This window comes from Aotus nancymaae, unplaced genomic scaffold, assembly GCF_030222135.1.
Source record: "Aotus nancymaae isolate 86718 unplaced genomic scaffold, 86718_ANA_hifiasm-v0.15.2.pri h1tg000011l, whole genome shotgun sequence".
NCBI lineage: Eukaryota > Metazoa > Chordata > Mammalia > Primates > Aotidae > Aotus > Aotus nancymaae.
Window position 1 is genome coordinate 34,950,597 of NW_026988422.1, and position 27,399 is coordinate 34,977,995.

The window sequence follows — 27,399 nt, forward strand, 5'->3', positions numbered from 1 at the left end:
GTGGCTCCTGCAGAGCTGCTACATTTGAGTCCAAATAGAATGAGGCAATGCTGTTTGAAATAGTCCTGTGAACTCAGCATGGAATTGCAATGCCAGTGCATTTAACCTCACTGCATATTGATTTCCTGTCATTTTGCTTTTTTTTCTCTTAGGACTTACAGTTCTTTTTCCTCTGGCTTCTTGGATGGAAAATATGTGTGATGATTCCATACTGCATTCTGACTTTCTAATGGATTGTCACAGAGAAGAGTTTGCCCTGTTCTAAAGCCTTCTTCTGACATGGAACACCCTATAGGGTTGAAGTAGAAGTTCATTTGTTCAGGGAAGATGCTTTTTTCTTGAAACATCCAGCTAGTCAACCTGGTTTGGCTCAGGCCACAAGGTCCAGTGAGCCTTCTGTGGGCTGTGGTTTTCATGTCAGTTCCATTTTCAAAGCTTTTGCAGTACTCCATCCCACGTACGTACCACCCAGTGGCCAGTCTAGGGCCTCGGAAATTGTCTCATCTCTTTATTTCTTTAAAAAGTCCTTCATATGCTGTTTAAGATCAGATCCACAATCCACAATTTGAGGTTAATTCAGGTGTCCACGAATAACTTTATGGGTCACTTTCTAAGCTCCTTCTCCATATTCTCCCCCATACTTCTGGGCTCTCTGAGGCTGATTTCATTCCTCTAGCTAGAAATCGAGGACTGTTAACCCTCCAACTCTTTGGCTACAAACTTCCTGCAACTCTACCCACACCTAAAACCGCTGAGAGGCAGAACAGAGTGAGAGAAAAAGGAATAGGGCTTTTCCCCCATACATCTTGGGACTACAATTCCTCTGATCATAGAAAACTGTTCTCTCCCAATGCCAGATATAGGTGAAGGGGAGGAAGGCAGCAAATCACACTGCCACATATGTACCTATGCAACAACCTTGCATGTTTTTCACATGTACCCCAAAACCTAAAATGCAATAAAAAAAGAAAAGTAAAAAAAAAAAAAAAAAAAAGAAAGAAAACTGTTCTCTCCCTCAAAGAGTTTTAGGTGCCAGCAAGAAAACATTTTCCTATTCTTTTTTTTTTCTATTATTATACTTTAAGTTCTGGGATACATGTGCAGAACATGCAGGTTTGTTACATAGGTATACACGTGCCATGTTGGTTTGCTGCACCCATCAACCCGTCACCTACATTAGGTATTTCTCCTAATGCTATTCCTCCCATAGCCCCTCATCCCCCGACAGGCCCTGGTGTGTCATGCTCCCCTCCCTGTGTTCATGTCTTCTCATTGTTCAACTCCCACTTATAAGTGAGAACATGTGGTATTTGGCTTTCTGTTCCTGTGTTAGTTTACTGAGAATGATGGTTTCCAGCATCATCCATGTCCCTGCAAAGGACATGAATTCATCCTTTTTTATGGCTGCATATATTTTTATGGCTGCAAGAAAATATGTGCCATATTTTCTTTATATAGTCTATCATTGATGGGCAGTTGGGTTGGTTCCAAGTCTTTGCTATTGTCAGCAATGCTGCAATAAACATACGTATGCATGTGTATTTATAGTAGAATGATTCATAATCCTTTGGGTGTATGCCCAATAATGGGATTGCTAGGTCAAATGGTATTTCTGGTTCTAGATCCTTGAGGAATTGCCACACTGTCTTCCACAATGGTTGAACTAATTTACACTTTCACCAACAGAGTAAAAGTGTTCCTATTTCTCTGCATCCTCTCCAGCATCTGTTGTTTTCTGACTTTGTAATGATCATCATTCTAACTGGCGTGAGATGGTATCTCATTGTGGTTTTGATTTGCATTTCTCTAATGACCAGTGATGATGAGCTTTTTTTCAAATGTTTGCTGGGCACATAAATATCTTCTTTTGAGAAGTGTCTGTTCATATCTTTTGGCTACTTTTTGATGGAGTTGTTTGTTTTTTTCTTGTAAATTTAAGTTCTTTGTAGATTCTGGATATTAGCCCTTTGTCAGATGGATAGATTCCAAAAATTTTCTCCCATTCTGTAAGTTTCCTGTTCACTCTGATGATAGTTTCTTTTTTGTGCAGAAGCTCTTTAGTTTAATTAGATCCCGTTTGTCAATTTTGGCTTTTGTTGCCATTGCTTTTGGTGTTTTAGTCATGAAGTCTTTGTCCATGCCTGTATCCTGAATGGTATTGCCTAGGTGTTCTTCTGGGTTTTTACAGTTTTAGGTCTTAAGTTTAACTCTTTAATTTAGCACATATACACCATGGAATATTATGCAGCCATTAAAAATGAGGAGTTCGCGTCCTTTGTAGGGACATGGATGAACCTGGAAACCATCATTCTCAGCAAACTGACACAAGAACACAAAACCAAACACCACATGTTCTCACTCATAGGAGGGTGTTGAACAAGGAGAACACATGGACACAGGGAGGGGAGCACTATACATGGGGGTCTGTTGCGGGGGAGGGGGGGACAGCGGGGGGCGGGAGTTGGGGAGGGATAGCATGGGGAGAATTGCCAGATATGGGTGGGGGGAGGGAGGCAGCAAATCACACTGCCATGAATGCACCTATGCAACAACTTTGCATGTTTTTCACATGTACCCCAAAACCTAAAATGCAATAAAAAAAAAAAAAGATTTAATGAAGGGGTCCAGTTTCAGTTTTCTGCATATGGCTAGCCAGTTTTCCCAACACCATTTAATAAATAGGGAATCCTTTCCCCATTACTTGCTTTTGTCAGGTTTGTCAAAGTTTCCTATTCTTGATTCTGAATTATAGGACTTCTCCTATGGCTTCCTCTGTTTGTGCTGATATTCACTTCCATGTTTCAGGTGCATTTGAGTCCAGGCTTAAGGGCTACTGAAGAACAAAGTTGAGAAAGTTAACTGCTTTACAGTTGGGTGATACTTCAATGCCTCATCTTTCTTATCAATCTGCTTGCTACTATTTACTTTTAGAGTGTTCATAAATAGCTGCCCCATGCATTTTATATTGATGTTTTTTTCAGTTGCATTTAGTGGGAGACATAGAATAAAGAGTGCTTACTTTATCTTACGTGGAATTGAAACACCTTATATACTGTATGATTCCTTCCAAATGTATAACCCTAGCCTAGATCTCATTTTCTATCTCTTTGTATCTAGCAGGGTCCCAGACATATTTGTTTGATTATTCCCCTAGTTCATCAAATTCAATATTTCCAAAACTGAATTCATCTTCTTCCCCTGAAGGCTGTTCCTCTTCATGTATTTCTTATCTTTGTGAATGGCACCACAATCTACCCAGTCACCTACATCTGAACTTATGACTAAACTCTTTCCTTTCATACATATCCAATCAACCTCTAGGCCCTATCAATTAATTCTTTTTATTTTTATTTTTGCTTATTTATTTAGATAAAGAGTCTCATTCTTTCACCCATACTGGAGTGCAGTGACAGATTTCAGCTCACTGCAGCCTAGATCTCCTGGGTTCAAGCAATCCTCATGCCTTAGCCACCTGAATGGTTGGGCTTACAGGTGTGTGCCACCATGCTTGTCTAACTGTTTTCTGTAATTTTAGCAGAGATGGGGTTTCACCATGTTGGCCAGGCTGCTCTTGAACTCAAGTGATCCACCTACTTCAGGCTCCCAAGGTGCTGGGATTACAGTCATGAGGCACCATGCCTGGCCTGAAATCTATCTTTATAAATTGACCATCTCTTCTCTATCCACATTGCTACTGCTTTGGTTTTGGCCATCAATACTTCTTTCTGGAATACTTAAAGACCTTTCTAATTGATTTATACCACTAGTCTTACCCTCTACTTATCTAGTCTTCACTTTGCTTCTGAAGTAATCTTTTTGTAATAAGTCTACATAAGTAGCTTAGGATTCTTCATTGGCTCCCATGGATCCTGGGATAGTGAAGCTCCTTAGTCTATGTTCAGTAAAAAGCTTCTTAGAACACACTGCTTCCCAGGGCCCAGAACAAAGGAACTGTAGTCCCAAGATCATGAGACAAACTCCCATTTCTTTTTTCTTCTTCTGTTCTGCTCCACCTTGGCTCCAGACGTGGGCACCGCAAGTGTGGTAAGAGCACTCTACATGGAAGTTTCAGTGTGGATGAGGCAATAGGGTGAAGTTCTTTTTTTCTTTTTTAATAATAGTAGCTTTATGCCTTGCACTGTGGCTTTATTGCTATAAAAACCAATGTTATAATTTTCTAAACCTTTACTTGAATTTCCCAACTGTGACTAACATACAGAGTTCTAACCATGACATTTTCTCCATTTACACAATGAAGACTTACAAAGACTGGGAGAAAAAAGTACTTGATCCTGTAAACAGGCATCACGTGTCTATAATTCTCATAAAGGATGTAGCTTTATATCAGCCTCTCTCTTCTTTTATTTCTAAATTAGAATCTTCATTGAGTTTCTTACTGTCTATACTAGCTGTAGTGAACTCCTGGTGCCCTTTTTCTAGATTTTATTGTTTAAGTGATGACTTTAGGGAGCAACATTTTATCTTCAGACATACATGCTGAAGCTCTCCAATGAGTGTGGGGTTTTATTTATTTATTTTTTTTAAATACAGGGTCTTGCTCTGTCACTCAGGTTGGAGTACAGTGGTGCAGTGGCACAATCTCACTCCACTGCAGCTTTAATCTCCCAGGCTCAAGTGATCCCCTTGTCTCAGCCTCAGGAGCAGCTGGGAATACATACATGAACCACATTCCCAGCTAATTTTCTTTAATTTTGTAGAAACAAGGTTTTACTATGTTGCCCAGACTGGTCTCAAACTCCTGAGCTCAAGCAGTCCTCCCACCTTGGCCTCCCAAGGTGCTGGGATTATAGGAGTAAGCTGCTGCACCTGGGCCCAGTGAATGTCTCAGAGACATTGTTAAGAAATTATGTAACACTAAGTTAACAAAATAAAAATTAAAAAAAACTCTTCTATTCAAGTTGCATGGAAAACCAATTTGTTAGTAAAAGGCAGTAGATAAAGAGCAACATGACCTATGAAGCAATGTAGGGAGACACACCTGGGTTTGAAACTTGCATATTCTGAGCCACATTCCCCTAGACAAGTTCCTTTATCACTCTGAATTTCAGTTTCCTTATCTGTAAAATGGAGATGTACTGATTACATGAGATAACAAAATGAAAGTGTAAGTGTATATGTGCTCAGTATATACAAATTCCCTCTCTTAGGGAATAGGCTCTTAGAATATGCAGTCATATTCTTATTTGAAATTACAACATAAACTTTCTGCTGTGACTTTGAACAGATTCTGAAAATTTTTAACACTTCTCCCCCAACATCACACACTTCTCCTAATCCATGGGAATTGAGGAGGTAAGGGGAGGAAGAGGAAAACGATGCTTGAAGAGAGAGAGATAATTCTATTTTCCTAAAACTCAGCATAGCTCATCTGCTGCTTCCTTTCAGCTTGTCTGAGAATTCATTAAATGAACTTCTAATGCTTAGTGCTCAGTGGATATTGACAGCTTTGCAATTGCTTTTATTAGTGATTATACTAAAGTACAAAATAAGAAACTACCTCCTAAGTGATTTCTTAGACGTATACAGAGAGTTTGTAGCAATAATTATTAGTTATCCCTACACAAGTACTTCTTAAGAAAATGCTAGCAATGAGCATTTTAGAAAAGTTTAAAAAATACAGCCAGGAGCAGTGGCTCACACCTATAATCCGGCACTTTGAGAGGCTGTGGTAGGAGGATTGCTTGAGTCCAAGAGTTCCAGACTAGCCTGGGAAACATGGTGAAACCCTGTTTCTACAAAAAAAAAAAAAAAAAAAGAAAAAAACCAAAAAAATTAGCTGGGTGGTGGCGGCACATGCCTGTAGTCCCACCTACTTGGGAGGCTGAGGTGGGAGGATCACTTGAGCCTAGGACGCTGAGGCTACAGTGAGCCATGTTTGCACCACTGCACTCCATCCAGCCTGAACAATAAAGAACCCATCTCTTAAACAAACAAACAAGATTACTTGAATGAGAGCAGACCTATATACAATTGTGAAAGAGGCAAGGCCTCTCCTGGTCTCCTGGCATTCTGGTTTGACCAGATATCTGCAATGTTCATTATCACTCTTAATTTTCTCTCTCTTCCTCAAGGAGTTATTTTTAACAGAATCTTCCTCCTTTCTCTCTTCCTTCACTCAAAATGTACTTTTCTGTAGTTTTTTGCTATTTAGAAGCAGTTAGGAAAAACCTGAGGAAAATAATTCACTAAAGATATCAAGGGTTAATGAATAGTTAATGTGTTATCATTTCCAGGGTGTGGGCAGCACTTTGTTAAGCAAGGAAAACTTGAAGACTGGGCAATAGCTTAAGAAATTAGAAATATACAGTTTGTATGTGGTGATGGTAGCCACAGAGACATTTCTGAGGTCCCTCATATCACACAAGGAAGCAGCCACCTTTACTGATTATGTGAAATTTCAACCATTTCTGTGGTGAAGTAATTGAAAATCTGTACAGGGGCAGCAGTTCCTCATAGATTTTTTGCTGTTCTTCTGTCATTCCATTTGGCTTCAAGTAGACAACAGGAAGGAAAAAAGAAGGCAATACAACAACAAGGAAAAAGACAAAAAAGGAAAACAACAAAACTCGATGAAGACTTGAGTCATTCAAATTGTAAACTTTTACATTGAAATTTTTTCCATTGACTCCAAATTTGGGGCCTAAGATTTTTTCCTCACATTGTGCTTTAAGTTAAATTGATAATTTGAGCTCAGATCTTAAAGGTGGGTTTTAGAGGGTAGAAAGGCTTATATTTGCAAAGTAATATTCCAAATATGAGTTATGAAAATGGCTATGTTTTCTAAGGATCTCAAAGCCCCCTAGATAAGGAATGCTGGGAGTCATGAAAGCTCTATTTTACAGAAGAACATAAACCGAGCTCTAGAGAAGTTAAGAGACCTGATCCAGGCTGCACAGTGAGTTCCCCCCACCCACCCCATGTAGGGAAAGGGAACTTTTGTCCTGGGGGTGAAATTAGAGGACTTTCCCATCTCTCAGTTATACAAAAGTTCCACTGATCAGGAGTGGGGTGAGAGTGCAGAAGAGATTGAAATCTGGCTGTTGTCTGATTCCTTGAGTTGTTGAGGTCAACCAGAGAGGAAGGAAAAGTCATGGTTATGCTTTGATTTTATGTTGGTGTGTGATTTATGCACTCTGTTAGACAAGCTGCTTTCTTCCCCTCTTCCTCTAACAGGCACTCATTGCTGGAGATGACTGTCAGCTGCTTTCTCTGCATAGCCACCGTCACATGCCTCACCACTGGAGCCTGGGAAGCCTGACCACAAACCGGCATCTCCAAGGCATGAATAATTAGGCAGGCATAATGGAAGGCACTCATTGCACCCTCCAATTGCATAAGCCCATTACGGAACTCTGCTACATCAGCTTCTATCTTCCAAAGGGGGAAGTCAGAGGATTTTCATACAAGGGCATTGTAACTCTAGACAGATCCAATAAAGGTTTTCATAACTGCTACCAAGTCAGGGAGGAGTCAGACATCATCAGCCTCAGCCAGGAGCCAGACGAACATCCAGGTGACATATTTTTCAAGCAGACTCCCACGAAAGACATTTTAACTGAGCTGTACAAACTCACAACAGAGAGAGAGAGACTGCTAGCTGATCTCCTGAGCTCAGACCACATCCTGGGGATCACGATGGGGAACCAGGAGGGGAAGCTGCCAGAGCTGTCTGTGAGCCTCGCCCCTGAGGATGACTGTTTCCAGAGTGCTGGCAACTGGCAGGGAGAGCTCCCTGTGGGCCCTCTCAATAAGAGGAGCACCCATGGGAACAAAAAGCCTCGGAGGTTTGGTGGAAGGAGAGAGAGCTTTGGAGCTCTCCCACAGAAGAGGACAAGAAGGAAAGGGCGTGGATGCCGAGAATCAGCTCCTCTGATGGGCAAGGACCAGATCTGTTCCAGCAACTCCCTTCCTCTTTCTAGAACAAGGCCTAATCATTGGCTACTAGAGGAGAGAGGAAATCTGCTCCCGAATGGGGCACTTGACTCCTCCCTGCAGAGGAGAGAGAGCTGCCCCCCAGATATTTCCAGGACACCAGACACAGACCTTGGCTTTGGGAGCTTTGAGACGGCTTTCAAGGACACTGGGCTTGGAAGAGAAGTGCTGCCCCCTGACTGCAGCTCCACAGAGGCAGGAGAGAATGGCTTTCGGAGGCTGCCGAGCGGGCTGGAGCATCAGCAAACAGGTTTGTCTGAAAATCACCAGGACCGTGAGAAGCATCCAGAGTCAGAAAAGGATAAGATGCAGAAGCCGGCTAAGCAGACTTGCAAGCAGAAACCTGTATCCAAAGTGGTGGCCAAAGTTCAGGACCTGTCCTCCCAGGTACAGAGAGTAGTTAAAACGCATTCTAAGGGTAAGGAGAGGATTGCCATTTGCCCAGAAGCCCAAGCTGAGTTTGTACCCAAAGCTGACTTGCTCACCCTCCTGGGAGCTGAGGCTGGGGCTCGGGGTTCCAGGCGGCGGGGCAAGGAGCGGCAAGGGAATGGGTCATTGAAGTCACCAGCCAGGGAAGCAGCCTCCATTTCTAGTGCACCAGCCAGTGCCAAGGGGGCTGTGAACAAGGTCCTCCTGAAGGTGATAGAGAGTGAGAAGTTAGATGAAGCCCCTGAGGGGAAAAGACTGGGCTTCCCTTTCCACACGAGTGTCCCCCACACTCGCCCAGAAACCAGAAACAAGAGGAGAGCTGGGTTGCCCCTCAGTGGCCACAAGTCCTTGTTTCTGGATCTGCCCCACAAAGTAGGTCCTGACTCCTCACAACTCAGAGGTGATGATAAGAAGTCATCCCCCCCAGCACCAGCAGCTCTCGGCAAGGTGTTTAATAATTCATCCTCGCAGTCCAGCACACAGAAACAGACGTTACCTGTTCCCTCGCCTCTGTCTCCAAGGCTTCACAGTCCTCAGCAGCATCACAGGATCCTCCGGCTCCCTGCACTGCCTGGTGAGAGGGAAGCTGCTCTTAATGACTCTCCTGGTAGAAAGAGCCGTGTCTTCCCTGGGTGCGTCTCTGCTGACACCTTGGAGCCACCATCCTCTGCAAAGGTCACGGAGACCAAAGGAGACAGCCCGGCCTTCCTCAGAGCAGGCCAACCTCGGTTGGTGCCTGGGGAATCTTTGGAAAAGAGCTTGGGGCCAGGGAAGACCACAGCTGAGCCCCAGCACCAGTCACCTCCAGGTTAGTCTCTGTTTAAGATGCTTTGAATCTATTCTTGGCTGATTGGAGAACTATCAGTCTGCTTGTGCTACTTAGAGACTGGCTAATTAACAATGGACCAAAATTCCTGGGCCTGTTAGTTCACTTTGTAGCAAGAAAACTGGGAGTGGTATTGGGAGATGTGGAGATGATGAGGATGATTTTGACCTAGTGGTTCAGAGGTATAGTTGCTTCCAGAAGCAATACTTTGTAAATTTTTTTTTTTCCGGCATCCTCTAAGGCTACTTCTGTGGTTACATAACACAGCGACTCTCAAAGGAAACAGGAACAGGCCAGGCAGAGAGAAGTAGTAACTTGTCCCTGCCTTTGATGTGGACACTGGGTAATTGACCTCTTGACCTAAATTCAGCAGTTCATGCTGCTGGAGTCATTCTTGGGATTCTCTAAACAGAAGTGCAAGAGTATTCTGTGGTTTGTTTGTTTTTAGTAATCACTTCTATAACTGCTATTATTTTTTTTTTACCCGAAGAGGGATGAATTCACTCCAATTTGAAGAAACTTGGTTCAAAGTTTTCTCTTTTTTTACTGTTTTTAAATTTCCCAAATAAGCACAAAATCACTTAATTCTGTAGTTATGTTTTACTTATGGGTTATTACTGTTACTGGTATAGCATCATTTCTTATGTAAAAGGTGCTAAAGAGCTCATTTGACTTACATACTAAATGTGATTTAAAATGTTATGTGAAAACAGTTTTTGAGATTCAGTAGGATCAAAAAAGACTGTGTAAAAGAAGCACCATTTCAGTACTCATTACATTTTCTAGACTGTTGTGGCCAGATTCTCAGCGTTTTCATATGCCATTGTGCAGGTTATGTGTTCTTTTTCAGAGATCCTCTAACAGCATATGGGCAATGCTCTGTCTAGGAATTAGCTCGTAATATGATACGGTCTCTTACAGGTTAGAGCAAATATCAAGTGCAATTTGGAGATAAAAATATCTATCTAGGGAAGAGAAGCCTCAATGCTTTTTGGTCATTTTGAACTTGTGAAATTTTATAAATCTCTCTAGATCATTGATCTGGGGGTAGATCTTTAAAATTGTGGTAAATGCTTTTCATCTTGTGTTTTGCAATATGTCAATCTTGTTTTGGTAAGATTTACTACTTTCATAACCAATCTGTTTTACCAGGAAAGTCACAGAATCGTAGACTTTATATTATGTATTGTAGAACCCTAGTGATGAAAGTTCTTTCTCCTGTTGGATGCTGAGGACTTAGAAACACTTGACAAGAAAACTCTGAGATTATTAGGCAAGAGACTTCTGGAGGCATGAGTGTAGAATATCTTTCAGCTGCCTTAACTCCAAAAGCTGTGCAGAAACTGTGCATTAAATACATTGCTTTTTAGTAAATCCTCTTTTTCCTCGATTTAGGATTATCTTATTATTCAGCTCTTTTTCTATTTGGAAAATATCATAAAAGCTCCAGTGTATCTTGGTCAAAGCAGGCACACAGAGAACCTTCAGTTTCTGCTGGAGACTGACCATGGGCCCACTGAGGGACAAGTTGAATGGATGAGCACATGTTCCCTTGGCCTTTCCATGCACATGCTCATAACGTTCCTTTTACTTTGACTTCAGCTTTCCATTGGGATCTTCAGCAGCACTTTCAGGAGCCAGTTATAGAACTGTAAGGATCTCTTGTGCTTCTAACCTTATAAAAGAAGGGGCTGGAAAAGGGAAGGAGAGTAGGAGTGGGTAAGAGCTTTTTTTCCTGACATGGGTAACTTCTCTAATGTGGAGACTTCCTGCAGGGCCTCCAGCCATTACCTCCTATTGGCCCTATTTTGAAAGGCATGAGGGAGTGAGTTCCCCAGATAGTACCTTTGTGTTCTAGTTCCCTTTCCTCTCTTGATTTTCCCTTTCCTATAGCCATGAGTCCTCTTTATATTCTGAACCCTTCAGTGACTCCCTGCAGCTGGTAAGCCCATTCCAGGAGAATTTTCCTGCTTCCAGCTACCTTTGTCTTTCACTTCATTTCTCTTCCCACCTAAACCCAGAAGAGGGCTTGGACAGTTGCCAGCAGTCCAGAAGGAGGAGTGAATAATTCATTTACCATCACAGTGTCCCTTTATCTGAACCCAACTCCCACCTTTCTCCCAGGTTAGCTATTAACCAGGTTAAGTTTATGGTCTGTGGACATTTATTTCCTGTGGAAATAACATCTAGGTATGTTTACTGAAGTGATATCATTAAGATTATTGAAGGCTCTCATTAACTACTCAAGTAAGAGATTAAGTCTGGCAAAAGTAATCAGCTCTGTTTCCATTTGGAAGACTCTTCAATGTTAGAGGCAAGCAATAATTCCCAGGAAATAGTTAAACCCACTTATCCTTCTTAGGAGACTAAGCAGTTGAAGCTGACATTACCATTCACACAGGATGTAGCATAAAGATATCACAGAGGCCAGTGATGCACCTTCTGTTGGCTTGTAATTTTCTTATTTCAAGGACAATGCACGGGAATCTCTTACATAGTGGTGATAAAATAGAGACTATACTAACAAGAACTGGTAGTCAGGTCTGTCTTCTCATGCCTCTTCCCACTGTCAACCTGGAGATTGGTTTTATAGTATTTTATTATTTGGGGGATGGAGACTGATGTGGAAAGTTCCCAAGCCTTTGTGGAGTATGGTCTTCCCCCAAACCTTGAGGAACTTTAGTTGTAGCCTGTGAAGCAGTATCCCTGGGGCTTGATGCTAGGATTCCTTTCTGTTTTGCTTGCTTTCATTTACCTTTGATTCATTAAACCCTTTTAGTGCCAGAAGAATCACAGGAAGCTTGGCTAACCACACTCGGGAAATACCTAGTCTTAATGTGCTCTGAGTAATCTTGTGATTGTTTTCCTTTGATTGAAGTCACCACTGATGTGGTGATGGAAGCATAAGCCCCAGGCATAGTTCTTCTTGATATTGAGAACTGAGAATCACTTGATCAATTCTTGTGCCCATGAAAAAATATAATTAATGTCAACTGATTAAGAGTTAAGAGACATTTGCCGATCTCATTTCATTTGCTTTCTGATCACTTACAAGGATAGTGACTTCTGTTAGACAATTTTAAAATTGGAATCAGATGCTATCTAATGTATCTTTGTGGCCCTTGGGCTGTGATGCTAGGTCATACCATCCCCCTGGAGTTCCTCTGTGTGCCCTGGCAGCTCAGCGTCCTATCATGGCATGATCTGGAGTTTCCTCCCACTCATAGAAGGTTCTAGGATTTTTTTCTCACAGTCGTGGATTGTTCCAGTACATTGAAACAAGGGCCCAGAGCCTTATAGGAAAGAACTTGAAATCAGGTCAGAATTGGAATTCAGAGATGTATAGGGTATAGATGGATTTGTGGGGTCCCAGAAGGACGTTAGACAATAGGGAGGAACCATGAACTGCTGAAGGAAAAGTACCATGAAAGAACAATATATCTGGGCCAGAATGTCTGTGGACAAACATTCCTCACGCTCCTAGGAGGACCCCTACACTCGAAGAAGGAGCTTTGGCACAAAGGAATGGAAGAACTTTATCATCAGAAGCCCAACAGTTTTGCAGTGTTGAAGAGCTGACTGGGTTTCATGCTAAGCAAGTGAGTGAGGACTTCAAACACTGAGATTCAGATTTTTATATTAATAATTCATGGTATAGTCCCAGCTACTCAGGAGGTAGAGGCACAAGAATCACTTGAAACCTGGAGGAGGAGGTTGCAGTGAGCCAAGATCACGCCACTGCACTCCAGCCTGGATGACAGCATAAGACTCATCTCAAAAAAAAAAAAAAATCATGGTAACACAATGTTTTCGCAATAAAGTCACAAACCAGTTCATTCAGGTTTCCCATATGTTTTCTAAAATGTTTAGTTAAAGTTTTGAGTTTCACTTTTGTATTTAGAGGGAGAGCCCAGAAATGCTCCTGTGAGTGAGTAAAGCTGTTGGTTTCCAGGTGAGCCCAGAGGAATCGTGAAGAGTGAATAATGTGTGCAACTTGGGCCTCAGCTATATTCTCCCTAGGATTCAGACCTGTCTAGGCATGTCTGGATAATTTGACAGTCACACCTGTCCGGAGTCTTTTGCTTTAGTGTGAGGATGATCATCACAGGACAAAGCTCATCTTGAGAAAAGCAAGAATTTGAGCCACATCTGAGGGGTACTGGCTACCACAGGGAGGGACAACACTGAAAATACAGCATGACGCATGTTCTCCAGATTTTCTGTTGCACCAGCCCCATGGACTCATGCCTGGAGAGAGGGAGAGAGGACTGCCATAAAAAAAAGCAGTGTGAAAATTTGAAGAGTAATGTTACTAAAATTTCTTTAGGACATTGAAAGCAAGTTCTGCATAACAGAATGTACAGACTTCTGGAAGCAGAGTCCCTGCTGGAGGTGCTATGGAAGCATGGTCTAACAGGGTATAATGAACTAGATTTTATCCACTATGGTTTTATTTATGGTAGAATGCATGAGATTTTGTCTTATCCTAAGGAGAAGTGGGAGAGGTAGGCAGTTGTGCCTTGGGCAAACATCTGGTACCTTAGACTATAGCAGCCCTGGTACCCATTTTGGAAGCATCAAGAGGCACCTTGTGCAGCCAGAGCAAGAGATAAAAGCAGTGATAAGGAGGAACGATCACATCCACAAGCACACATGATTTCTAGAATGATTCAGGAAATCTTGATGTGGGGGAGAAGGAAGCATCAACATTTGTTAGAATCAGTGAAATACTGATTTTGTAGCTTGTTATTACTCCCGTGATTGCAGTTGCTGGAAGAAATTTTGTCAAATTCATAGTTTGTTTTTTTGAGAATCAAAAGAAATAATATCAATGAAAATACTTCATAAAGCACTTTTTAAAATTAGCTTTATTATAATTACAGATCACTGCTGGTTCATATGGGCAGAAAGGATTTTAAAAACCTACTCCTTTTGGTATTTTCCAATGATGAAATGATGCTACAAATAATAGCTCACAATGAGTTATTTATTCTATGTGAATTTCTTGATTTGCTCTTGATTAAAGCTTCTGTATTTGCTTCTAGTTTTTTTAAAGGCACTTACTTATATAGCATCTTTATCGATCTCTTATTGTTTTGTGTAGGTTAATACTGGATTTCTACCTAATTTGCATTAATAAAAAATACTTGAGGGCAGAGATCATATAGGATACCTCTGAGGTACTCCCCACAGTGTCTAGCTTCAAACTGGCTTACTCAGTAGCCTTTGAATTTAATCAGGGTTTTAAAATTTTAAATTAAGTCAGAAAGGAATTGGAATGGCATGTCTGACTACTAATGTCATTTCGATGTGAAATCTTAAAGGATGAAAGAGCAAAAGCAAAGAAAAGCAAAGATCACCTTTCTTTCTACCAATCATTTCTGAACCATGTGAAGTCACATTTTCCTCTCTTCAAAGTGTTCTCAATTTCTGCAACTAATAGTAATTTTGTTTCTCCTGATTTCCACATCATATTTTTGTCAAGGCAGTAGGTTTTGGACCTCAATTATCTTCTTCTTATATGTATTTTTGTAATATTAACTCATTGGTTCTTGTGTGATAAAGAGCTTATCTTTAGCTCTTATCACGTTATTAATATAGGACCTTATCTTTTACTTTGGATGCACATTTTGCAGTTTCATAAATAGTAGATTGATAGGTACTGATTATTTTAAGAAAATTGTGGTTGTTGACTTTAATTAAAAACAACCTTCCAGTTTACCATGATAAGGTAGTGGCTGCAAGCAACAAATTGCCCTAGGAGTAGCCAGGCAGGATGATTGGGAATTCCTGCAGCTGACATGCCACCCAGCAGAGTAAAATGGGGTTGCCTTGCTTTGTTCTCAGTGTCCCATCTTCATTTGGAACCTGTTTCTGCTAGTGATAACACATAAAAATGGAAACAGATGTCTTTTTATTTATTTATTTATTTATTTTAAAAAAATCTCTCCTCAAAGATAGCAATAGTATCACATTCATCATTGTATACCTGGGTCAGTTACTGAAACTGACCCATGGCATGTAGTAATAAGTTTTCTATTGAGTGAATGAATAAACAGGTGGATGAATGATGAGAGAACTTAGTCTGTAAACTGGTAACAGGGACACATTTTCCCCGTTTTTCCTGTGTTACACAATGAAACTGGTTTCATAACATATTATGTGATTACTATTGATGTTAGATGCTGCTACTGACCCTATTTTGCTAGAAAATACTTTTTTTGTTTTTAACCTTGAAACTATTCATCTCTGCATGGGTTTGGGAATCTAAATGTACTCAGAAGATGGAGTATAATTAAATGAAACGTGAGTATGCAAAGCCAAGTCTTTTGTGAACAAAGAAACTGTTCTTTTAAATGGAATAACTTTACAACGTATGATTGACTTTACCAGAACAGACAGCTTTACATTTTTAAATGAAACTTAACTTTATTATAAAATCCAGTTACTGCGGGGCAGTCAAGTGATCAAACTTGAAACAGAAACCAGAGGCAGTTTAATGTTTCATGTATTTCACTGGTCACAGATTAACCGTGTTGCATTATGCATTATCAAAGGACAGCATATGTGAACCAAGGTATATTTTATAACCCAACACATTGGTGAACTAGAAGGCCAGGCAGGTACCTGTAACTCTTATAGGCTGTGATTCAGGGAGTCCTGCAAGGCTCACCTGCTGGGTGCCTCATGCCCACCATGGAAGTTTGCCTTCTGTGTGAAACCATTGTTGCTAGAAAACTTGTGTACAATACAAATATAAGTTGAGGTCATGTGAGTGATTTCCAAAAGCTATGCACAAAACTCACTATGTCATTATATTAATTTGCTGATAAAGCTCCTGATATTAATATTACCTAGCAGACCAAGATCTTTACAGAATGGGTTATGGGATGGGTTTCCAAGAGTGGAAGTAGAAGTCAGGGTACTGTTGGCATGTCATGAGACTCATTGCTGCTCTCTAATCTCATGGGATCTTTTTTTTTTTAACATCTTTTTGGCATCCTTTATCAAATTTAGAGAAAAATTGAAACAGCAAGAGGTGTTAGATGACAGAGTCAAAGCTTGTTAAATTTTCCTAAACTAAATGGAACAAGATTAAACTCAAGAGGATAATGGAAACGTCGTGCATTGAGATTAAACTATCCACTTACAGGTAAAGGACATCAGAGACCTCAGTTTCAGTTTAAGCTGACAACATATTGATTTTGAGCCAGTTGGGTAATGTGTAGCTGTTGCAAACAAAAAGTCAGGCTACATTAGTAATAGATATTCATATCAAGGGAGAAAATGTGCTACTGTACTCTATATAGTCTGATGAATCTGGAGTTATTGGTATAGTTATAGGTACATATTTGAAGGGGCATTATTGACAAATTAGATTACGTGTTGGTGACCAGGATGGAAACATATTTAGAAATTATTTCATGGAAAAAGAGTTCTATTAAATAGAGTAGTCCATGTATCACAATGTCATAGTGATACATGAGCAAGATGGTGTAGTATATGCTGTGGGTGCCACGCAGATCCCCCTTGCAAGACTAATACTCTGTTCTCTCTGCTGCTGGGAGCATTGCCAGCCAAAGGTGTACAGCTGAGTACCTCCCCAGGAACTGCCCTTTGCAAATGAGAGCCACCTCTACCGACCTTACACCTCCTCCTCAAGCATAGGCCTGACCAATGACTTATTTGTGTGTGAGAGTATGGAAGCTCAGCACCATTGCCTTGTGTAGGACAGCTCTGAAGGGCCATCCCAGCTTCAGTGCTCCCTACATTATCACCTGAGGCCTCTGTCAAAATTGCATCTTCTCTAATCCTGCTTCACTCACTTTCCCATAGGTATTACTCCAAAGAGCACTCCCCACTAAACCTTCTGCATGGAATTTCTTTTCAGGGTCTATTTTCCAGGGGATCCTACCTGGGATAGCTGACATTATGTTACCTATAACAGCTCCCGTTATTTGTAATGGGAGAGTATAAATTGTTTGATGAATGATGCTAGGACAATTAGTTACCCATGTGGGGAAAAAAATTGGATGTACCTTATGCCATGCACAAAACTCTATTTCAGGTGGATTTTGAACTGAAATGTGAAAAGGAAAACTTACAGCTTTTAGAAGAAAATATGGAAGGATTAGGAAAAGGTTTCCTAAAGGCACAAAGCATAAGGAAGATTATTGGTGAATTTGTCTATGTTAAAATAATATAAAATTAAAATTAAAAGCATTTGACTATGACAGATGCTATCATTTAACAAACTAAGAAGAGAAGCTGGGAGAAGATATTTGTAGATCTTATGACTGACAAAGAATTAGCATGCAACATTTGTAAAGAAATCATATAAATTAGTAAAGAAAAGGCATTTTTTCCCAGGAGGGAAAAAATGAGCAAAGGAGATAGTCAATTCGCTTATAAGAAAGTCTGAATGACGAATGAGCATATTAAAATATACTTAACCTCACAAGCAATTAGGAACATGAAAATTGAAATAAGATCCTAGTTTATGCACATTAGATTGGAAAATACTATTTTGAATTTATAGTCTACCTCTCCTTCTTTTCTTCTTCTTCCTTTTCTTTCCTTCCTTTACTTCTGTGCTTTTGCACATGCTGTTTCCATGATAAACTTCTCATCTGTCAAGACAGCACACATGTCATTTTTTCCATAAAGCTCTCCAACCTCTCTGGTTAGAGTTAAGCATTTCCTCTTTTATATTCCAGATATTGCTTTGTGCTTCTTCCATCTTAAAACACTTGACATTGTTGTAATTATTCATTTACATGTGAGTCTGACACTAGATCACTAGCTCGTGCATGGTAGGAATCATACAATATTTCTCTATGTGCATGTGACCTTGATCATAGTTTTTTTTTTTTTTTTTTTTTCCAGTTATTCTGGCATGACTTATTTCCTTCATAGCACCTATTGTGGTCTGTAATTATCTTGCTTGTTTTTTTTTTTTCCTTTTTTTTTTTTTTTTCCTGAGATGGAGTCTTACTGTGTCACCCAGGCTGGAGTGCAGTGGCATGATCTCGGCTCACTGCAACCTCCACCTCTTGTGTTCAAGCTATTCTCGTTATCTCAGTCTCCCAAGTAGCTGGAACTACAGGCGGGAGCCACCAGGCCCAGCTAATTTTTGACATTTGATTTGTGAATCAACATCGGATGGGTGAATCTTCCGTTCTTTGCCCCAGTGGCTCTTCCATTAGAGCAGATCCCTTCAAAATAAGATCTGAACTTCAAATGTTCTGTAATGGTTGCTTTGTTTTCTTTTTTAACGTACCCACTAAAATTAATTCAAGAGCAACTTTATTTTTGAAGAAGAGTTCTTAATTGTTCATCACCTGCAGTGGAGCATATGGCTGAATGTGTTTCCCACTCTTAATTTAATTAAAGGGGTAAACAGATAGTGCTCTGTGTGTGTGTGTGTGTGTGTGTGTGTGTGTGTGTGTGTGTGTGTTTAACCATATGTAGAAAGTTGCATAGGGACAAAATAAATTTTATTTGTCTTTGTTGTTAATTAATTGCTTTTCTTTCAGGGATATTGCTGCCTAGCAGCATCATTAGGATTTATTTTTAATCCTAAAAAAGTGAAATAAATATACTTAGAGAGAGAAAATATGTTAGCATATTTTTAAAAATAAAATATCTCTCACTCAGGAAATGTAAATTTTTGGAAATATATACCCTAAAGACATTTGAATTTTTTCTTATCTTTTAAAAGAAGTCAGTGGCAGTTGTACACACTCCACATGGAAGTATATGATTTAGTTGGTATTTGTTGCCTCTTACAATGATAATTAAATAGTAAAGGTGAAAAAGATCCCTTGGCTCCGGGCCTTCACATTATAGATGATTAAAATGAGGTTCATCTGAAGTGTCATAACTGTTTATTGGTAGAATATGCCAGATCTTCTGACTTGAATTTTGGTACTTTCCTTTCTTCCACATTCTGTTCCTACCACCAATTTCAAGGTAGCATGAAACTTATTTGGATCTTTAATGACAGTGAGTTTCAATAACAATAGCTACTTAGGTATCTATTTTGGAACCCTTGAAACTTCCCCAATAAGCAATTGCCTAGTGGCCTTTGTAAAATTAATAAGAGATATTCATTAGCACCTAAACTCAAGGGGATATACAACTCTATTTCAGTGCAATATAATTATTAGATTCATAGTCAGTATGAATTAACAGGTGATGTTTTCAAAAATAAATGTCTACTTTTTCATCAGTTATGATAGTCTGTTAAGTGTCATAATCTTATATAATTATTGAAATATTATTTGTAATATCCTCAGACTGGGAAATTTTGGACTTGGTATGGGCAGTGTGCCTCTCATCCTCTCCTAGTCCTCCATTCACCAGGAGAAGAGATTAGATGAACCTACTCATCATTACTTCATGAAGAACTCCTGCAGGGTCTTGAAATACGAGGAGCTTTTCAGGTTAGGCCAGAGACAGTGAAGGGCCAGAGCAGACTTTGGAAGGATGCTGCTCCTAGCCTCTAACCTGAACCCTTTTTTTTCCTTTACCATTACTAGGGCCACAATCTCTTCATGCTGGGAGGGACATAGCATGATGATGTGAACTGATTTCTGAGCCAGGTTGGAGCCCTAAATCATAGCCTTCATACTTAGAACAACCCTGTGGTTTAGAGTAATCAAAGCTGTGTACCTGGTTTAATGAAGACACAATAATATGCTCAGTTCTAGGAGGAGTCATGTTATCTAGTAAACCATGAAAATACAGAATTTGCTAGGATAATTCAAGCCTCTGTATGCCCACATTGAGAGGTTAGTCAAGAGGAAAGTGGCAGTATCTTGCTGGGGACATTGGGAGACATGCCAGGCTGTCGTTGGGGAGAGATATCAGAGGAGGAGATGATAGGAATATAGGGACACCTGCATAGGCCACAGTACATTAGCAAGATGGAAGAAAAATGAAACAGAATGAAGCTAGGTAGGATAAGGAGCAACAGCTGCAGAGCCCAGTGGCCAAGAGTTGGTGATGCATTTCCACCTACTCCTCTTTAGGTTACCGGATAGAAATCTGATTCCCTCAAGTATAGGCAGTCAATGACAGTGTTCCTGCTGACAGAGCATTTCCTGGAGACCTTTTCCAGTGTTCATTTTCTCTGCTCATGTGCCTTCATCACTTTTGTTTTCCTGTGTCATAGCAGGCAGTTATGCCCATGGATACTGTTAATAAATAACAATAACAGCAACAGTGGTCATTTATTCTTGTATACCAACTACTGAATTGGATACTTTCTAAATTTTGTATTGAAGCCAAACCACAGTCTACGCAATAGTTATATTATCTCCATCCTACAGAGGAAAAAATGGAAAGTCATAGAAGTGAAGTACATGCCCCAAGTCACCAGCTAATAAGAGGCAGAACCCAGAGTCACACCAGGTCTGACTTACTGCAGCTGTAGTCCCTCATCTCTTCATGACTGTGCCTTGAAAATCTGGAACAAGAGCAGTAGGGCAATTTGTTGGATGAGCTGTATAGTGATGGATCCTTTAAGACCATGGTACCTGACGCTCCCATCTTACCTCTGATGTCTGTGATCATGTAGAGAAGCCATACCCCAGTGTAAAGAAATGTGCAAGTAGCCAGGTGCAGTGGCTCATGCCTGTAATCCCAGCACTTTGGGAGGCCAAGGTAGGTGGATCATGAGGTCAGGAGCTCAAGACCAGCCTGGCTAATATGGTGAAACCTCATCTCTACTAAAAATACAAAAATTAGCTGAGTGTGGTGGCGTGCATCTGTAGTCTCAGCTGCTCGGGAGGCTGAGGCAGGAGAATGACTTGAACCAGGGAGGTGGAGGTTGCAATGAGCTGAGATCATGCCGCTGCACTCCAGCCTAGGTGACAGAGTGAGACTCCATCTCAAAAAAAAAGAAAAGAAAGAAATGTGCAGATATTTTACATAGTATGTTGAAAGGAAATATATTGTCCAGTTTTGGTAGAAAAAGTAATTTCTTGTATGGAATCTGAACAAAAATCAGAATCCTCTCCTGGGAAGAAACGTGGACACTCCTTTGGTGATATCATTAAACATTATCCTTTGAGCTCCTTAATCTGGGGCTTTACAATTATTCTTTGGGATTAGTTTGGATTCATGCAGGTTTCCTTTTTCCTCTAAGAAATATATATAGCTACCCTTCTCATTTTAGGTAGGCAGAAGGAACTCTGGAATGCTTCTAAAACTCCTACCCTGGCCTATTAAGTAAAAGAGGCAGATGTGGAAGAGATGCTTTGCTGCTGAGTGCAGGTGACAGTGAAGGTCCCATGGCAACAGGGAATGGGGAAAGGGAAGGGTGGCATGGGCTGAAAGCTATAAGAACCACCAATTTCAGTCACATCTGTGGGTACACATTTTATTGCTTACCCAGAACTTTTACATACATCATTATTATCAAATTCTCATAAAAATCCCTGTTGGGAGAGGGTATGTTTCTGTCTTTTTTTTTTTTTTTTTTTTTTTTTGAGATGGAGTCTCACTCTGTCACCCAGGCTGGAATGCAGTGGTGTGATTTTTGGCTCACTGAAACCTCTGCTTCCTTGATTCAAGTGATACTCTTGCCTCAGCCTCTCAGATCACTGGGACTACAGGCTCCCGCCACCATGCCCAGCTAATTTTTGTATTTTTAGGAGAGATGGGGTTTCATCATTGTTGGCCAGGCTGGTTTTGAACTCCTGATCTCAGGGTGATTTGCCCAACTCGGCCTCCCAAAGTGCTGACATTACAGGTGTCATCCACCATGCCTGGCATGTTTCTGTGTATTTTTAAAAATTATTTGGCTTATATTCTACTTTCTTCCAGAAATAATTTAAGGTACTTGCATTCGATATAGCAGATAAAATACCTTTAAAACAAGTGATAGAAATTAGAGAGAAAACATTGTTTTTAGGGTTATATTAACCAGCACAAATTTATCTTGACCGATGGTATATTTCAGAGCCAAACCCTGTAGAACCATTACCATGATCCTTGCCTATGACTTCAGGAGGAAATGACTACAACATGGTCCATCAAAAAAAAAAAAAAATGCTTGATTAGACATTTTCACCCTAAAATATGTTACAAAATTAAGAAGTGGGTGTTTAAGAACTATTCCGTGGTCCTAGGAGGCGAGTATTTACTTTCTGTTCCTATTTGAAGCTTTTCCCAAACACATCTTCCTCTGTGTTTATGGTTATATGTCTTCTTTCTCTGTATACGTGCATAAAAATGTATGTTTTTCATATTCTCTCATGAAATTTAAACCTTCCAAGACATGTGCCTTTGTGCGATTTTTAACAGTCCTGTTTCTGAAGCAAATAATGACATCTCTCTTTGAATGAGGATGGAGTTAAGACTCAGAGGGTGTACCTTGCTAAGTAAACAATAGAGGGACAACTTTGATGTTAGATCCTCTGTCCTCCCTTTGTACCACATTGTGATGTCATGAGGATAATTTCAGTGGCCATTAAGCCATCTGCTCTGAACTTAAGTAGTAAACATGGCTCCATCATTCTGATTATTTATATCTGCAAAGCATTCAAAAATTATTTTTATTCAACAAATATTTATCGAATGCCTATCGTTCATAGTAGATACAGCAGTCAACAAAACAGACAAAAGCAAAGCTAATTTCTGCCCTCATGGAGCTCACATTCTAGAAGGGTGAAGACCAAAACATAATCAGTAAATTGTATACTGTATGTGCATCAGGGCATGCATGTGATGGGAAAAGACATTCCATGTTTTTTTGGTTCATAGAATAGAACAGTTAGTATTGGTACACAGTGCATGATAAGAATTCTATCCAGTGTTAAGTAGTATATTTTAAGAACATTGTGTAACCTTGGGGAGGTAACCTAACTGATTCCACCAGCATTCCAACAGAGGGAGTCCCATCTTACACAGGCCTTGCCAGCCAAGCTCTCTGTTTCTCCAGCTCCACTAACCTCTGCCAAGAGGCCTACTTGTTCCTGAGGGAACTGCTTTTCTCGTATTTCAGAAGGACAGTGCATACTTGTGTCAAGCGTGAAAGGGATCTCTCCTACTTGATGCCAGCGAGAAGCAGTGCCAGGGAAGACAGACTGACAGAGCAGACATTCTCCTCCCTAACTAGGTTATTCTGTGCTGTGCTGTGGCTTATCTTATTTTGAGATCTTGCTGTTGTCCGGTTTGTACTAACATTTAAAAATCAATATTCTTTTTATTTTCAGGCGACATGTCTTTACAAAATGGGACTTCAGAAAAGGAGTGAGATTCTAAAGACTCTCAAAAGGTTACACTGGCCTTTTGAAAAAATTATCTATGTAGAGAAACTTCTAGTGCAAGGTCCTCAAATAATTGTATATTTAACATCTAAAGTGCAAGTCAAACATTTTGTTTGAATCTTGACACTTAAAAAACATTCCTTGGGGAGCCAAAAAAGGAGGGGCATTGGAAGATAATTTGAAGGGAGAAACTCAAAAAACAAAATATTTCCAATGTATAGGCGCTTTATTTTAGCTGCAAAACATTGTAACTCAAAATGTTGTTCCTTTCGTTTATTTTTGAGACAGAGTCTCACTCTGTAACCCAGGCTGGAGTGCAGTGGCACAATCTTGGCTTCCTGCAACCTCCACTTCCTGGATTCAAGCGATTCTCTCGCCTCAGCCTCCCAAGTAGCTGAGATTACAGCCATGAGCCACCACGCCTAGCTAGTTTTTGTATTTTTAGTAGAGATAGGGTTTCACCATGTTGGCCAGGCTGGTCTCAAACTCCTGACCTCAGGTGATCCACCCACCTCAGCCTCCCAAAGTGCTAGGATTACAGGCATGAGCCACCATGCCTGGCCTTCCCTTTTATTTTTAAATTTTTAAGAAAAAGTGAGATAGCTGAATGTCAGCAAGGTTAAGCAGCTTGTAGGATCACAGTTCTTTTCGTTCCTCCCCTCTCAGTACTCTCCACATGCATGACCTTGTGGCCAGCAGCCTAAACGTTAGTTGTGAGGCTACCCCATTCTACCACTGTTTCCCCTAATGTCTAGCAGATATAGAACTCCTGTATAGCAGCAGCCTGGTGCAAGGTGAGGTGATGATGCAGCTAGAAAACTTGTTTTGAAACTGCATTTACATGGCAAACACACTCTGTTTATTTAGATTGTTGTTTATTGGGTAATTACGGGTGAGGTGAGGTGGAACTGTTGGCTCAGCATCCTCCCCTGCAACTGCCTCCTGAGACATCCCTGGACTATCTAGTGGCATCCTTGCCACAGTTTTGTCTCTCTATTTAATCTTTATGTTATTTTCTATAATCCCATTTAAAATTGGGAACTGGCTGGGTGTGGTGGTTTACACTTGCAATCACAGTTCTTTGAGAGGCTGAGATAGGAAGATCACTTGAGCCCAGGAGTTCAAGACCAGCCCGAGAAACATGACAAAACCCTATCTCTATAGAAAATACAAAAAATTAGCTGGGTGTGGTGGTGTGTGCCTGTGGTCCCAGCTACTTGGGAGGCTGAGGTCGGAGGACCACCTGAGTGAAGTCAAGGCTGCAGTGAGCCATGATTGTATTACTGCACTCCAGCCTGGCAGAGTGAGACCTTTCCTAAAAAAAAAAATAAATAAATAATGAAATGAGACATGGAATTAATTATCTAATTTTGTAATTTATTAAGTCTACTTAATCTTTTTTTGTTTGTTTGTTTTTGTCTTTTTGAGACAGAGTCTTGCTGTGTCACCAGGTGCCGGGCTGAGATGCAGTGGCACAATCTCACCTCACTGCAATCTCCGCCTCCTGGGTTCAAGCGATTCTCCTGCCTCAGCCTCTCGAGTAGCTGAGACTACAGGCACATGCCACCACGCCCAGCTAATTTTTCTATTTTTTAGTAGAGACGGGGTTTCACCACGTTGGCCAGGATGGTCTCTATCTCTTGACCTTGTGATCTACCCGCCTCAGCCTCCCAAAGTGCTGGGATTAAAGGTGTGAGAAACCGCGCCCAGCCTATTTAATCTTTTTATAGGAAACTGGTTTTCTGGCATCACTTATATAAGCTTTGTGGTTTGAACTTAGTATCCTGGACTAATGTCTCATCCATAGCACAGGTTGGAAGTAGGAACACCTAATTGTGCTTCTCTGAACTTTGAGCAAATAGTTTGATATATTTGCCCTTAGTTACATTTATTATAAAACAGGTAGAAATGTTACTGTTCCATTGTCCCAAAGATGTATCAACATGGTCCTATGGATTCTTGGTCTTAGGATCCTTTGAAGAAATCATTCATGCTTACAGTTATCAATAGGCATAATTACAGAAACTGTGGGGTTGAGAAAATCATCTAGCCTCATCTCAATTTCTAAGCCAGAGTTCCAGAGAGTGACTTTCCTTAGGTCAAGTAGCTAATGAGTACCAGCGCCAGAATTAGGACACAGGTCTCTAGCACTCCAGTTGATGCTCTTTCCTCTACAGTTCTATGACCCTGTTTGTACTCTTTGGCCCAGCCATTTACAGAGAACCACAGAGCTTTGTTCATATTGTGAAAGGTTCCTTAGAGACTGGAAGACTGATCTTTTAGAAGCTCAGGGACTGTGTCTTGCTCAGAGTCACAGAGGCTGTAGGTGCTAGAACTGGAACTAGAGACCAAGTGCCCTGACTCCCAGCTCACTGTTCTTTCAACCACACACTCTCCTTCTTTGTTGATGGCTATGCCTTGGGAGAGTTTGAACTCATAACCTGAAGATTCCCATGAACTCAGTTGCATAATCCTCTTCATTGTGAATTGAACTCTTGAGGGACACACGGTTCCATGTAATGATGGTATCTGATGTGGGAGGCAGAGAGATGCAGTGCTTGGTCCCCTATTCCCATTATAAGTCTGTGACTTGGGTCACTTCTGTAGGCCTGGGTTTTACAAAATGAGGGCAATGAATTAGACATCCCTTTCTGTTCCAGAATTCTGTGGTCCCTTCCCAGATGTGTATGTTTCTTCATGATTTGTCCAGTAGAGGGGGGTGTGTGCCCACAGACTAACAACACTTCTGGCCTTCTCCAGGTTGGATTATTGTGGAGATGTCTTGAAGATGCGGTCAAAGAGGTGCAGGTCTAGGCAGGCATGTGCGTGGGAGGAGCTGGAGACAGTGATGGAAGAGCTCAAGTGGCTGTGCTGTCTGAAATTACAAAGGAAGTGAAAGGCGGTCCTAGGAAATAAATCCCCAGGGCCCCCAAAGTTCTTTTAGGTTAATTTCTCACCCAAAAGAATAATAGTCTGGGAAGCTGCAGGTTTGAATATTACTGTTGCAATTCTTCCCTCTGCTCTTAGTGTGGTGAGTATCTTGGGTATAATACATGCATATAATATTAATAAAGCAAATGGCCTGGCACTTATCTGTGACTTACAGAGCTCTGCCTCATAATGTCATGTCAGCTCTAGTCTGAGGCTCCTTTTCCAAATGACGTGATGTGGGCTGCATTGGAAAGAAATATAGTATCTCCTTTTGGGACCCAATTGCACACAGGCAGCTTCTTTACACCTGAAGCGTATGTGCTGAGGTCTGAGAAAGAATAGCTGATTCTTTCATCTTTAAAGTGATAGACTACAGTGAACCAAGATAGAGAACCCCTCACCCAACCAAAAAAAAAGAAGTACAGGAGAGCAGAAATGAGAAGTGTAGGTATAGAAAAGCTGAAGCTGTTGAGTAGTTTTGGAGAACTGCTGATACATTGAAAATATTCTGCTGCGTATTATTTTCTATGATTAGAATTGAGACAGGCATATTATGGCCAGGAAAGAAGGAAGAGGGGGAAGAAGAGACAAGCTGAGGAGTTAGAGAGTAAGTAATGGGAGTAAATAAAAGAAGGAAGAGAAAATTCTTGACATTCTTCCAACTCAGGTGTGGGAGATATTATTTCATATCCTTTGCCTAACTGGTCTGAATCATGGCCCTGGGTGGAAAGGAAGGCAAAGGTCGTTTCACTTCCTGGTACTTGAGTGTCTTTATCTTGTTCTCCCCTTCAAGTAGAGAGCATCAAAGCAGGGGTGGAAAAATAATGATCCATGCTATTCTGACCAGTATCTTTCTCTGGGGATCTTAAAGTGCTTTTCTCACGTCTACTTAAACAGCATTTAGTGGCATGGTAGAGATGTTTCACTTGCTTGAGGTTGGATTCCCCTCAGAGCCCACTTACCTAGTAAGTGTTGGCTCCACCT

The 27,399-nt window shown here is 40.7% G+C and overlaps 1 protein-coding gene across 1 annotated transcript in view; it reads left to right on the plus strand.

The window, feature by feature from the left end:
- The window catches only part of FMN1 (formin 1), a 420,788-nt gene that overhangs the window by 36,069 nt on the left and 357,320 nt on the right, over positions 1-27,399 (plus strand). The window contains exon 3 of the mRNA XM_012465403.2: positions 7,195-9,190. Within this exon, the coding sequence (XP_012320826.2) occupies positions 7,324-9,190 (1,867 nt within the window). The 5' untranslated portion in view covers positions 7,195-7,323. The remainder of the gene's footprint in view (positions 1-7,194; positions 9,191-27,399) is intronic.